The sequence below is a fragment of the Nannospalax galili genome, unplaced genomic scaffold (genome assembly GCF_000622305.1).
Source record: "Nannospalax galili isolate Female #2095 unplaced genomic scaffold, S.galili_v1.0 scaffold553, whole genome shotgun sequence".
NCBI classification, from domain to species: domain Eukaryota; kingdom Metazoa; phylum Chordata; class Mammalia; order Rodentia; family Spalacidae; genus Nannospalax; species Nannospalax galili.
Window position 1 is genome coordinate 5,317,963 of NW_008336313.1, and position 15,173 is coordinate 5,333,135.

General features: G+C 41.1%; 1 protein-coding gene across 1 annotated transcript in view; it reads right to left on the reverse strand.

Annotated features, from left to right (window-relative positions):
* Ror1 (receptor tyrosine kinase like orphan receptor 1) overlaps positions 1-15,173 on the reverse strand; it is a 380,915-nt gene that overhangs the window by 149,728 nt on the left and 216,014 nt on the right. The window contains exon 2 of the mRNA XM_008831069.3: positions 10,489-10,560. Within this exon, the coding sequence (XP_008829291.1) occupies positions 10,489-10,560 (72 nt within the window). The remainder of the gene's footprint in view (positions 1-10,488; positions 10,561-15,173) is intronic.

Here is a 15,173-nt window from a genome sequence, read left to right on the forward strand (position 1 = left end):
TTTTTAGGAGATAGGGTACATCTCTGGAGTGTGTTACTGAATATGTTAAAGCTGTAATGAAATGCTTCTTCTAATCATGTGGTTATTAAGTTTTTTTAAAAAAATTAAAATAATAATTCTTCAAAGGATAAAAATTTGCTCCTTGATAATTAGATGTGAAAAATGTTACCACTGAAATTTACCTGATGACTTTATATCCATGCTCAGATGCCAAGGAGCTCAGAAAATAACCGCCTGTGACTAGTAATAATCAGATATATAGAGATTAGAAACACGTGCAAACATCTTAATGTCAATTGCATTAAAATGAATTTTTCTGTATGAAACTGTGTATTTTAATAATGAAATGGAGATCTTTTTTAAAGGTTAAAACCTCATTTAATTTTATGTCTTATAGGTTGTGTCTTATAGGGTTTATACTGAATACAATATTGTAAAAGTGTAATAATTCAACTGTAAACCTAATTATTTACAGCCAATTATGAAATAGATGTATCTTAGCTCTGGAAATTGTTATTGAATATGTCAATGCTGTTGTAATGAAATGCTTCTTCTAAGTATGTGGTTATTAAATAAATAATTAAAAATAAATGAACACTTCCTACCCTAAGTTGATTTTTGTCATGATATCTTATCAAAGCAACAGAAATGCAACTAAGACAGCTACTCATTCTCCCTAATCTCTAACTTTCTGGGAAATGGTAGAACGAGATTGCATAAGGTACTATTCACATTGCCTAGCATATAGAAGTTACTTTATGAACAGAAATTCTTACTAGATGTTATTATTATATTGTTATAATTAATGTGGCTCACAAAACTTATTTTGTGGTAAAACATAAGGGAATTACATCCTGTTTGATGATACGAATATTTTAAAGTATCTTCTAAACAAAGGATGGGGTGCATATTCTTTCTTCTTAACATTTTGAGATGACAATTGCATCTTCTAGCATGCTAAGAACAGAGCTCTAATTCTGAATAAGGAAACATTGTTTTGGGAGTTAAGAAATAGGAAGAATTATGAGACAAAGTAAATATGCAATTTCAGCATTAATGGGGGCAAAGGAGAAGGGAACTAAGCGCATGGCCAGATGTGTTGTTCTACTTGTTTCCTAGGTACCCTACATTCTATAACTGTCACCCCCATCAATCGGAATGGAGTGCATCATCGTTTCATCTATCATGTGCCTATTTACCCTACATCCTATAATACTCATCTCCATCAATCTGTATGGAGTGTATCACTTCATCTATCATGTGCCTACTTCATCTAGTTTCTTTCTCTCACTATATTATTAGCATCTTAAGGATGCATATTATTTGTTTTATTATCCAGTACCCACTATAGGATCCACAGCACAACAAAAGCTTATGAGAAGTGTTAATAGGGAAAACAAAAATACTGACTGAAAAAGTTCAGAGAAGGGGATGAAGAGATGGCTCCGTGGTTAAGAACACTGGATGTTCTTGCCGAAGACCCGGGTTCGAATCCCAGCACCCACATGGTAGCTAACAACTGCCCATAACTCTAGTTCCAAGGGATCCAACAGCCTCTTCTGACCTCCATGGGCATTGCGAGACACGGGTGCACTTACCTACATGCAGGCAATACACGCATACACATAAAATTAAAATAAAAAATAACTTTTAAAAAAGTTTTTTTAAAGTTCAGAGAAACAAAAATGTGCTAAAATTGTTCTATAGACTCTTAAAAACAAGAGCTGAATGATATGTACTTGTAGAAGGGGTAGTTCTCTATATTGCCGAAGAGATAAGCTGGAATTCCAGCAAGAGCTCTGTTTACACTCCTTTCCTGCTAAAAATCATACAAATGTGACACAAACTAATATAAGACACAAGGTTACAAATATAATAGAAGTAGCTTATAGTGGGTACCAAGACTCAAAATGCTGACTTCACAATCAGAGATGAGAATGAATTTAGAGAAAAGATGGAAGTAAGTAAATAACAAAACCTATCAGAAACACAGGGGATTTAGTCAGCTGCCAGTTTCCCATATGTCAACACTAAGATGAAGTCATTCAGTAGGTGAGAATCTTTGCTACAGAAATCAAGGTACAAAATGAAGCAACAGTATAGACTACTGTGTGATCGCTCTGGACAGCCTCCTCTTGTGGAGGAAAGACATAGAAAACAAGCTGAAAGGAGAGAAAAGTGAGGAGAATGATACCTGCGTCACTGAAGAAGGAGGAGATTCTGTGGGCAAGAGGATCACAGTAACAGTGTTCTATCAGACCCACTCATGATCTCCAGAACCCTCAAATAATGTTGCATGAAGCCAAGGTGTCCTTACACCAGGTGAGCATGGGTGCATATCTGCCAGCACATGGGCTTTATCACTGTATTCCAAAGTTCAAAGCAACATCGGAACTAATGAGGTGACATCCATGAAACAGTTTCACACAGATCATTATATTACTGGTACTGCTATATTACGACTTTGATTTTGTTTCTTCTTGCTTCTTTTCATTGTCTTCATAAGCTTATTTAGACATTTATTTTGGCTTTATTCATAAAAGTAAAGCCATACAACACTGCTTCAAACACAGCATACAAACCTTAGAAGCTCAGAGCTAAACAAAATCTGGAGCCATAATCAAGTCTGAAATGAGCACTGTGATGGTTAATACTGATTGTTAACTTCAAAGGATCCAGAGTCACCTAGGAGACAAGCCTCTGGGCATACCTGTGAGGAAATATCTAAATTGGGTGAACCTCTGGACATGGCTATGAGAGATGACATGGATTAGGTTGAGGGAAGACCCACTCTTCCCTCTAAATGTGGGTGGTACAGGGCTATGGTCTGGGTCCTGGACTGCATAAAAATGAAAAGCTAGGTGAGCAGGAGCATTCATCTCCCTCTGCTTCCTGACTGTGGCTAAAATGTGACCAGCTGCCTCAAGCTCCTGCCCCATGACTTTCCCAAATGATGGACTGTACTCTCAACCTGTGAGCCAAAATAAACCCTTCCTTCCTTAAGCTGCTTTTGTCAGGGCATTTAATCACAGCAACAGGAAACATAACTAATCCAACCACATAAGACAAAAGAGTAAGGTAAAGCTGGTACCCATCTGTTCCAGTATTTAGCTTGGTTTGTCTTTCCCAAAGTCAGGATATGTCATCACTGGAACTTCTGAATCACTATTTTATAGGTAATAAAACTGACAAAGAAGTAATTTATCAAGGCCACATGGCAGCTGCTTTCTGCGGAGGGAGTAGGATGCGGGAGGTAAAAGGATCAAGACTCACTGGCTCCACATTAGGAAAGACCTTTCCAACTTTAGAGCTTGCTTCTAAGATGAGTACTAAGACTACCCTTATAGAGACTTCTGGAAGAAGGGAGGTAGACATGGGCTGGATGGCTGGGTCACAGGACCAAGAGTTAGCATACTGCATCTAGGTGTAGAGAATAGTTCACTCTGGCACTAGATTCACTTGCTCTCTCAAGAGCTCGAAATATGGATTGGTCTCATTCAGGTTTTCTGGTTTGTTTGTTTTTTTAAAGTCAGGGTCCAAATTATGTAGCCCTGGCTGGCCTCAAACTCAGGGAGATTCACAAGCCTCTGTCTCTCAAGTGCTGGGATTAAAGACATCAACTACCACCCCTAGCTCATCCCAGTTTTGAAAAGGAAATGGTTATTTCTACCTCTGAGAAAATATAAGTGACTGTCTGTACCACCTTTGAAAAGAGAAGCCTTTTCCAATACAATACCAAATTTAAAAGTATGGAAATTTTATGGAAATGAAAATTTTCATGTTAAAATACACACACACATACACCATAAACAAAATTAAATGTTATGCTAATAGAGAAACAACCCAAACTCCAGATTTCCAATCAAAGCTTAAGATAAATTATATTAATAATATGACAAGAAAGAATATTTATTAGGGAAAAACATAACCACTAAACATTTTTTTAAAAAACAACCCTAATAATCAAAAGAAACGGAAGTTACATTAAAGGCATGGCACTTTTTAACACCTCCTAAACTTCCCCAAACAGTGCCACAAACTGGGTAACAAGTATTCAAATACAGGAAGCCTGTGGGAGACATTTCTCATTCACACCACCCAAAGGCCTGGTGATAGACAGTCCCATGGAAACAAGAAGGTGCTTGTCACATGATACAGGTCAGGGAGCAGTGGGACACTGGACCAGAACTGGGAAAGGATACAACCCACATAGCTGCCAGTGATGGACTTCCAGCTGGGCACCACCACTTAAAGATTGCAAAGCTCCCAAACCAGAACTGCCAATTGGGAACACATGAGCCTTCAGGGCATTTCACGCTCCAACCATTAATAATGTCTAAAGTCAAAGCTAATTTTGTCTTGTTCATTTTCACTTCTTCAGCCCCCAGCACAGATCTTGTGCACAGTATTCACTCAGTAAATTTCTGTCCATTACACAAGTCTAAAGCATTTTTATTATAACTTTTAATTTGGTTTGAGACAATACAACCTATTTGTTAGTGAAGTGAGTTTGAATTCCAGCTTCACTACTTTGTGACTTTGGGCAAGTTGCCTAAGTCTGTGCATTAATCTCCTGATGTGACTGTAATGAATTATACTAATCTTGGTGGCTCAAAACAACCAAAATATAACCTGTCATAGTTCTGGAGTTAGAAGTCTGAAATCTAGCAGACCACAGCTCCTCCAGTGACCTGAAGTAGAATTCATTCCTTGCTTCTTCTAGTTTTTGAGACTTGGACTAATGCTTTTGGCTTTTGTATTCTGATTTCACACAGTCATTTATTTATTCAAACTACTGTGCTAAGTATTGGTGCTACAGCGATGCAAAAATAACGATTCCTCCAGCAGGGGGCTTGTAGCCACTCTGACGCCTTAGTCCCCTGCACAGTGATCATTTTGGTTGACCCTACTCCTAAGAGGAATCCATGAGGGCTTTAATTGAAATGAAGATAGCCAGCCATAGTATTTCCTTCACATCGGATGAAGGAATACAAGGAGAGGAGGAACACAGAGGAAGAAAGACATGCCTGGCTATGGTAAGGAACAGGTATGAACACTTACATGAAAATATTTGTAGGAAGTAGTGCGGCCACCCGGGTCTTTCTTTCCTGATAAAAGACTGGGAAGGGAATTCTCATTGGAGCAAACAGCAAAGTGTGGTCAAGGCCTGAGACAGGGTAGGAACAATGAGCAGCTTGGTGCTGGGGCAATAGCCAGGGTGGAGGGGAGACAGGTGGAACTGGGGCATGGGCCAGGTGGTATCTGTTTTCCAGTCCTCTTTGTTATCTCTTAGCCAACATCCTCTCTACCCACAAGTCTTTAGGTAAAGTTGACCAAGGCCGTAGGTCAAGGACCAGAGAGGCTTTCTGTGATCGCTTTAAGCACAATCCCAGTCCACAGATTTGAAGAAACAGTTACCAAGCTGTTATCAAGCTTCCAAAGCTGTTCTGGCTCCACCAGAAGGCTTCTTCAGAAAGAAGAGGGTTTAAGTCCAGCCCTACAGACCTGCAAGCAAGAATGCCTGAGAAAATCGAGAAACCATTTCTCTGTGCCACCTGATTATTTTTTAGTTCAAACATGTGCCTCTGGCCTGTGAGATGGCTCTGTGGGTAAAGGTACTTGCCACCGGGCCTGATGACCTGAGTTTGACCCCTGGGGCCCACCTGGTAAAAGGAGAGAACTGATCCCTGAAAGTGGCCCTCTGACTTCCACACTGCAGCCATGGTGCACGTACAGACACACACAGACACACAGACACACACACACACAAATGACTGTAATAAGTTGTTTTAAAATGTGTCTTGTTTAGTCAGAAATGGCTGAAAATGGTACCAGGGTAGTAGAGAATGTAAGATTCATGATAGATGGAAGATAAATATCTCTTTCCATTATAAATAGTGAAGAGAAACACAAATACTTCCAAGCTTGCTGAACTGCTTCTGTCTGCTGGGGCAAGGCTGTAGGTGACCATGTGCCAACCATCCTACGGGCCTCAGTGGAATGGTCCCTGACAGCAGCAGATTGGGAGGCAGGAAATGGTGTGTGGGATTGCACCTGAAAGGGCAGGTGATAGTGCCTGATGGTGACCATCTCCCATAAGCAGTCTTGAAGATTCAAGATGGACCACAAAGGTCCTTTTCCGTCTCCTCTATGACAGAATTCCATGGCCTTCATTTGGAAGAGTCCTTCCCCAAAATGAACAGCTTTATCTAGTAGGGAAGATCAACAAGAGTCTTGGAGATAGCTGCTTTTTGAGGGAAACTGTCTCTGAGCCAATAGCACATTGTAAAATATGGCCATGAAGGAAAAGAAAATTAACACTGAAGAGAAAATTTGGATGGTCAAGAAAGAGCAAGGGCAAGTGAACTCTGGGTAGAAGGAAGAGCAAAGCAAGCTGTCCTTGGTCAGCAAAGAGTGCAGCAGCTTTGCAGAGGAGCTCAAAGCCAGTGCAGTCAAAGCAGAGCCAGCACAGGAGATAGGGCAAGGTGACATTCAAGAGACAAAGGAAATGACCGAATTATTAGGCCCTGTGTACACGTACCAACTATTACTACCAAACTGCAATTTTCTAATCTCTTCTGTGGTTTCCTTGCTGGCCTCTGTGTAAACATGAGAAATATTGCTTAAGGCTAAAACTGCTCAACTTGTGGGTCTTCTATACCACATGGAAACCCCAGGGATTCAGTGAGGAAATTCTCCAATCAGAGGCCAGTTTTGAATATAGAACACAAGGCTGGGTAAGTTTTCAAAGCTCTCAGTTCCAGAGGGACTGTCAGCTTGCCAAGTTCCAAGACATCTCATCACTTTCAACCCTGCCATTCTTCCAAATATGTATAATTAGGAGCATAATAAAATACTTCATCACCCCATTTAGACCAGTGGAGAATGAATCTCCAAGCTACAGATCACCCAATATCACTGACATAAACTACCTGTATGCGAGGACAGACCAAACCACGAGAGGAGACAACTACTCCTGAACCAGGGAACCGGGTCATGGTTCCTGATGGTGAAGCCCTGGGTTAAGGTGCCAAGCCAATGATCTATCTACTGATTGTGACTTGCAAGTAGCTAACCTATCATAACACAGACAGCACACAAACATGTTTCTTGATCAGGAAAACAACCTTAGGTAATAGATACAAATACTCAGTTCTATAGACGAGCAAAAGGAAGCCCAGAGTCATGATAATTCCAAAGCCCATGCTCAAAAGAGCCAATGTGCCTATGGTGCATAAAATTCCAAGCTGGTAAAGATAGCAGCTATCATTACCTCTGAACAATACTATCAAGTAGGAAGTAGAATCTACCATTTTCAGTTTTCAGTCACAGGTTCCCTTTCTTTCTCCTATCTATGGATGCAATTTCCAGCCTTTTCCTCCAAAAGAAACATGGGGCTCCTGTAAGGAATTCCTGAGTCCTCCTGTGATTGAGTCTGTGAGGGGAATGGGGCCCTCATCACACCTACTCCAACACCCCATGCTGACATTGGGGCCAAGCATCTGAACATCAATTCATTTTAGGTGATACTTTTTCTTTTAAAACATTTATTTCAGAAATCACCCTCATGGCCCATCAATAGTAGCTTTCCAGGGCTCTTCCCCAGGTGGCCTTGAATATTATATTTAATTTCCTGTTGGAAAGGAGAAACGGGTGCTGTTAAATGCCATTCACTTAACAAAAGACCAGGATCTGAGTAAGGCTGGGGACACAGGGTGGGATGGATGGGTGGGACAGGAAACTAAAAGTGTACCCAGAAATGGCTTTATTTTATTGCTTCTCCATGTGGGTGTAAGGGATACAGTGCACTCAGCTCTCACACAGCACAGAAAGCCCTGGAGATCACAGTGGGGCTCTTGGTAGCACCCTAAGGAGCACAATACACACTTCTCATATTTCCATAGACTTTTAGCTTACCTTCCCTTTACTCATCATCATCACTTAAGCTTTGGGCTCAGTATTCATTTCTAGAACCCAGAGATTCCTCTTCTTGTATTCCAGCCTGACAATAATTTTATTTTTATTTTCACCAGCCTCTCTGTGAGATTAGGGAGGATGCTCCCCATCTCATAGCTCTATCTCTCAGAATAACGAGAGGCTATGATTAAATATTTGGGCATTGATCTTTCCAATGAGGCTTTGAGTTCATGGAGGGCAGGAACCCTTTTCTGATTCATCTATGGATCCTAATTCTTCAAAAGGTACCCCGAGAAGGAATCAAAGAACTTAAGTAATGAATGAATATATGAATCAGTTAGGCAACATTTGCTCCAATTCCAGATGGGAATTAAAGACCATACTCCAATGACCATGTAGAGAGAGATGACACCAAGAATCTCTAGAAAATTCCCAAGCTGTCTGGAAGGCTCTGCTGAACAAAGAAAGAGCCTCAATGGTCTTTACCCTGCTCTCCACTCAGAGACTCACTATGACACCACTTTCTTCTTAAGAGGCAATCAGCACTAGGAACAGCTTGGATCTGAGGAAATTGCAAGTCTGGCATGCTGAGTTCTCAATGAATGGCTTTATGGATTTCTTCTCTCACACAGACTCATCTGTGCGAGAATTGGGGGCTGATCATTAGCATGCAGTGGGCAGCTATGTGATTACTCTGTTGGTACCACGGGGAGCTTGTAGAATAAAGTCACATCGAAAGCCTTTACTACAACACCTGGTACAGAACAGGCACTAAGTGAATGTTTAGTTAATGGTCTTCTCAAAAAACACTCCATAAATACTTGCTAGAAATCTATTGCCTCCTAGGCCCTGTGCTTAATATAGCTGATACAGAACATAAGAGGTAATCCCATTTTAACCTTTAATTAGTAAAAGGATGTCTATGATGGAGAAAAAAAAATGAGAAACATTTCTCCTGCCACCCTAAAATGCCCAGTAAAGAATCACCCACAAAATAATGGCATCTACTGTGTTATTCTAGAAAATAGTCTCTTCTCAGACAGGAAATGGAATTCAAATGAGGATTTCAGCTGAAAAACGAGAGCTAGCCACAAAAGGAAACTTTGGCAGTGATTTCTGAGCTGTCAATGTTTTGAACAAGTTCATGTGTTTGAATACTTGGTCCCCAGCTGGCAGCACTGTTGCAAGAGGTTGTGGAACTTTTCTTCAGGAGGCAAGGTACAGCTAGAGGAAGGAAGTGGCTCTCTAGAGTCCAAGTTCCAGTCCAACCTGTCTGTTCCCAGATCTGCTGAGATATAAGCAAGTGCCTCACAGACCTGTGGCCACAGCTGCAAGTCACGTTGAACTCTGAGACACCTTCTCTCTGTGATGGACTGTACCCTCACAAACTGTGAGCCAAATCAATCCTTCTCTCTTTTTACAGTGATCAAAGATAATACAAATGCTCTTGACTATTATAATCCCAGAACTTAGAACCATGCTTGAGCTGAAGTAGAAAATCAGCAAGTTTGTTGGACATGAGCATTTATACACATAACTATAATTTAGCCCTTGTGTGGGACCCAACATTTCACACACTTTTATTGAGGATTTCCTGTGAACAAGAGTCAGTGCCCTCACTACCCCCCAGGGGAAAAAAAAGAGAACAAGGTAGAAATCTTGCCTTCAAGCATCTTGCAGCCTTAAAGGAAGATAGACATTTAAAACACCATATCACAGTGCTGCAAATGTTAAGAGAAGAACAGACAAAAAGAATCATGACAGTCTCAAAGACAGAATGGTCACTTCCTTGAGGGTCTAGGAAAATCTGTGACTAATACAGACTTTGTGCTTAGCCTTAAAGGAGAAAGAATTTACACCTTGCAGGAGGTAGAGTGTAGATATTTGGCAAAGAAAGGGAGAGGAGAAGGGCAATTCAGATAAAAGGATAGGAAATACAAGGTACATAAAAGGAAATAGAGGAAACTAAAAATAAATAAGCCTGGAAAGGCAGATAGAGCCACGGTGCTCAAGTTTTGGACCTGAGCAGGTCATAGGATCTCTCTCGAGTAGCCAAAGCTTAGCATATGTTGGGTCTTAATTAATGCTAAGCAGCAGCCCAATGGCAGGAACCAGTTCCCCACATGCACAGAGGAAGTGGCCGTCTGCACACACAAGCAATTTCAAGCATTCCAATTGCTCTGTCCTGAACTCGACAAGCACATCGAATGCTCATGGGGAAAGGTCACTCAGCCAACAGCTCTGATCAGTCCTGGCTCAAGCTGAATCAAATCCCCCAAATAAGATCCACTGGGTGCAGTGTCAGAAAGGTCAGAAACAACCCTGCTTCACATCTTGAAGCATTTTTTACCATGTGGAACATTTTAGAGGAAGGAGGGAAAGGAAAAAAAAAATCCTCTCCAGAAATAATTCCAAGTAATTAAATGTTAAATGACCACAAAGTAAGCTGTGGATTCATTTTGATCATAACCTCTTTCTAATGATCTGAAAAGCATTTCATTTCAAGGAAGACTGTGCCAGTCTTAGAGATGGAGCCCTCCCCACCCCACCTCCCATTTCCCCTCTGCGTACCTTTGTCCATCTCAGTTGAAATGTTCCAGGATGAGGTAGGTACTAACTCAGCAGTGACTGACAACTCTGTTTCTGGAAAGAGAAAGAAGGGAAGGGGACAGACAGGGCAATATTAAATGAGGAAACTTATGGGCTGGTAGAAGTACCATATCCTTATCAGAGAAAGACCCACACAGTACCATAGTTTAACATACTGGAAGCTGTGCAAGTGGCCAGGCATAGGCTTGCATCTTAGAGGCCCTCCAAGTCAGCAAGCTGTAGGTCAGATAGGTAGGCCTTTACTTTAAAACTTTGGCTTGCCGGGCCAAAGGTGGTGGTGCACACCTTTAATCCCAGCACTTGGGAGGCAGAGGCAGGTGGATCTCTGTGAGTTCAAGGCCAGCCTGGTCTGCATAGTGAGTTCCAGGCCAGCTGGGGCTACAGGGAGACCCTGTCTCAAAAATACCAAAAAATAAAAATAAAAAATAAAAAACCTTTGGCTTAAAGGTTAAAATTGAAAACATTATGTTAACAAAATATTGTCCCAACAAAAAGGACCACACATTATTAAACTGGTCTTTTCAGAGACCAACTGTGGACTAATATATTCAAAACTCATCTCACAGACAAAGTGGACAACATTACTGCTGTTGCTGATTTCACCCATTGTTTATGATTCTAACAACAGAAAAATTTGGTTCTCTTCACTAGCACTTTAAGTTGAAGCAAATGAAATCTTAAGTATTTGAATATGAAGAGCCATTTGTGGTTACTCCACTTAAATGAAAGATCATTTTCAAAGCCACCAAAATTTAAAATAAACAATGTAAATCAATCATTTAAAGGATATGATACACTGTTAAGATTTAAAGACTTTTTGAAAAAATATTTTATTTATTATTTTTATTTTATGTGTATGAGTGTTATGCCTGCATGTAGGTAAGTGCACCCATGTCGTGCAATGCCTGCGGGGAGCAAAAGAGGCTGTTGGATCCCCTGGAACTGGAGTTAGGGACTGTTAGCTGCCATGTGGGTGCTGGGATTCGAACCTGGGTCTTCTGCAAGAACAACCAGTGTTCTTAACCACTGAGCCATCTCTCCAGCCCCTTAAAACCTTTTTTGGCACAGGCCTTTAATTACAGCACTTGGGAGGCAGAGGCAGGCAGATCTTAGTGTGTTCAAGGCCAGCCTGGTCTACATAGCGAGTTCCAGGCCAGCTGGAGCTACAAGGAAACCCTGTCTCAAAAAGACAAACAAACAAACAAACAAAAAAACCCAAAAATAAAAACAAACAAGCAAACAAACAAACAAAAAACCAAACCTTTTAGTACACAAATATTTTTGCTGTTGTTTTTGAAAATTTAAACCATGACATATTCTATTAACATATTTAGGGTTATAGTAACTTCTTCTTGGGCTATGTACACACACACACACACACACACACACACACACACACACACACCATATTAGGGGGTCAGGGTCATCAGATACGGCATAGGTGATGTCAACCCCACCCAGACTCCTTCAATCCCTTGAGGACATCATGAATTTATTATGGTTCTTTTTGTCTATTAAGCCTAGCACCTGAGGGGACAGTCTTTTCAAGATAGTGGATTCTAGGGAGTCCCAAAAATAGGTCTGAGTTGGAAATCATGTTGAACTTTAATAAAGTAGAAACCCTGGCATTCAAATCTAGGTCTTTATGACTTGGCTCACATGCCTCCCAGTGGTCCATTTTGCCTAGTACTCAAGGCCGTGAAACCCACTTTATCACTGGCTTCATCTTTTCATAAATAACCACACTTTCTACATTTCCTCATTTACCGATGACCATCTACCAAATGGTCATAGATGGCACATATCCTTGTCACTTTGCCAGGGACTGTTTGCCGTGGAAATCTTGTAAAGGCTACTTCCAGTCTATCTACTCACCACATGTCTCAGAGACACATGGGCTTTTTGGCAGACCTACTTCCTTGTTCTAGGAGCAGGTGGGAAGGCAAATAGACACATGCCACACACCCTACCCACAGCCTCAGTCTACTCCTTCATCCTGAGCCAAACCCAGCACAGGAGTTCTTTAAGGGATCCTGAAGTTAGATGGGCAGTGTATCTAGCAACATATTATATCCTGAAATATGAAACCCTAAAGAAAATTGGATCCAAGTAGAAAAATTCTTAACATAAAACCACCACCATAGGAGACAACACTTCTACCAACTCCCACCCTAGGGATGGGCATTTTGTGCAGGTGTGTATACCAGGAAGTGTTAACAGCCTATACTTAGAGCCTCCATGAAGGACTGGACTGCACCTTAGCCCCCATTCCCCCACTGTCATCCACTCTAGCTCCTTCCATCACAACACTTCCTTTGCAGTATGAGGGACTGCTGTGCCTCACTTTATGAAAACACCCCAACACCCAGACTTCGGGGAGCACAGCAGCCAGGGTTGTAGGCAAACAGGCAAGGACTGGCGAAGTGGCGGGATTAAGACGGACCTTGACGCATTTACATTCAATATTTTCATAACTTCATCTTACTGCTGCTCACAATTAAATTGCCAGAAATCTAGGTTTTGTTTTACAGTATTAACTTCATAGAAAGTTAGCTATATGTCGCTCTGTGTTTCCAACCTGAGTTTGAATTGCTGATTGAATAGAATCTGGCACCGATGACAAATGACTGGATTCCTGGTGCTGCTAACAGTGAAATTGTTCCCTGAGTGTCCCTGGACACTAATTACCGCTCAGTTCTTGGCCAATGGCAAAGATAATTTCAATTTGCAAGCTCATTAACTGATTGAGCCAATTCTGAGGAATTTGGTTCACAGGCTCAAGATTCATTCCTTCTGATAACCACATGTTCAGCTTCTCAGAGGAAAAGATAATTAAAACAGATAAACTACTTTAAAATATAAATCGTAAGCTCCACAAAGGGTGCTATCTTTTTAAGGGTCATTTTTATTATTTCTTATTTAAGTGTGTACACCACTTGTGCATTGGTGGGTGTCTGCAAGGCCAGAAAAGGAGTCAGACTCCCTGGAGCTACCTACAGGCAGTTGTAAGATGCTTGATATGGGTGCTTGGAACTGAACTTGGGTCCTCTGGAAGGGCGCCAAGTGTCCTTAACCAATGAGCCATCTCTCCAGGCTTGAAAAGTGCTATTTTTAAAATTCAATTTTGACCTCATTTTTTAAAAGAAAGGCTCATTCTTTTAATGTGATCATTTTATTAGTAGTAACTCTTCCTCCCTAAATAATGGTTGATTTTTTTTTCCTAAAAGGAAAGTTGGAATTTAAGTGAGAAAAACAGAACACATCCCAAGCTGAGCTCCATCAGTTCCATCACCAGCAGCAGCGTTGAGAGAGGCAGGGCCTCCAGCCTTGACCTGCAATGCTACACTGATGGGGTCATCTCTACTCTGCTTCACCCCACCCACAAAAGGAGGAGCTGCTTCTAAACATCTTTACAATCAGACTTGCAGCTTTTCCTCCTGCAAAATCATTGTGTCATCATAGTGGGTCAACATGTGCAGAATATTTCATGGGGATGCAAACCTAAATTAAAAGACTGATCATGAATTTTTGTGATCATGACTAACTTAATCTGACTTTTTTTTGAATTCTACTTTCTCATTCATATAATAAAGCCACCTCACAGAATTGTGATAAGGAACAAATACAATAATAGACCAAGAAAGAAGATATTGTAAGTGCCTCCCTAGAGAAGGGAGCTGAGACCTCTCGGGCCTTCTCCCATCTCTGAAGCAGAGCATTTATCCTCCACATGGAAGACTGCTAGCTGCTGTCTCCATTTCTGAAACCATGTGCTTGCTCCCCACGCTATCACAAAGGTTGCATTTCACAGGCTTCCTTAATCCAAGCCAATCTTTTTATTTTGTGAGGTTTTTCTGACTCGGTCACCAGTTGTCTCGGAACTCAAGCATTTATATGTGGTTTTATACAATTTAAGCAAATCAAGCATGTTTTAGAAAACTCAGCCTTTATCCATTCTCAATCTCTGTAAGAGAACAACCCTCAAAAGCTATTCTTCTTGAGGTTTGATCACTAAGAGCTAATATCTTTGCAGTCCAGTCTGATGACTTCTTGGCCCTAACTCTGCAAAACATAAGGCTTTGGTAATCCTGAACGTTATTTGAAAGGAGGAAAAAAAAAGTTTTGACTCTTCGTCAGTGATGGAAGCGTGCACTCCAAAGGACCGCTGTTTCATCTCAGCTGTTGGCAGATGGAAACATAACATGCACAAGATACAGAACTGTCTCCAAGAAGCACTCAGCCATACCACATCTTGTATCCCTGAGTCAATGATGTATAAGGTTCCCACAGACACAGGACACAGGAGACAGTGGTATCCTGATGTCACAAAGGCCAAGAGCGACAGCAGCAAGTGATGTTCTTCCTCAGAGCCACGAAATCCTATAGTGGTGTACTCAGAAGGGACCTGAGTTCAGAATACCCATCAATTTGTAGAATTTTGTGGAGGCATCATGATGAGGGCATAACAGAGGATTGGGAGGGATATGATGGCAAGAGAACAAGGCTTTGGATTTTTCAGCAGAACCAACTCTTATTGGTAAAAATCTATGTAAGTGTGGTAAAAGGTGATTATGTGGGAAGGAGTTAGAAACAATTCCCTAGATTGCCAGAGAAGTTAGTAGAAACCAAGACTTGGCTGAAGGGAG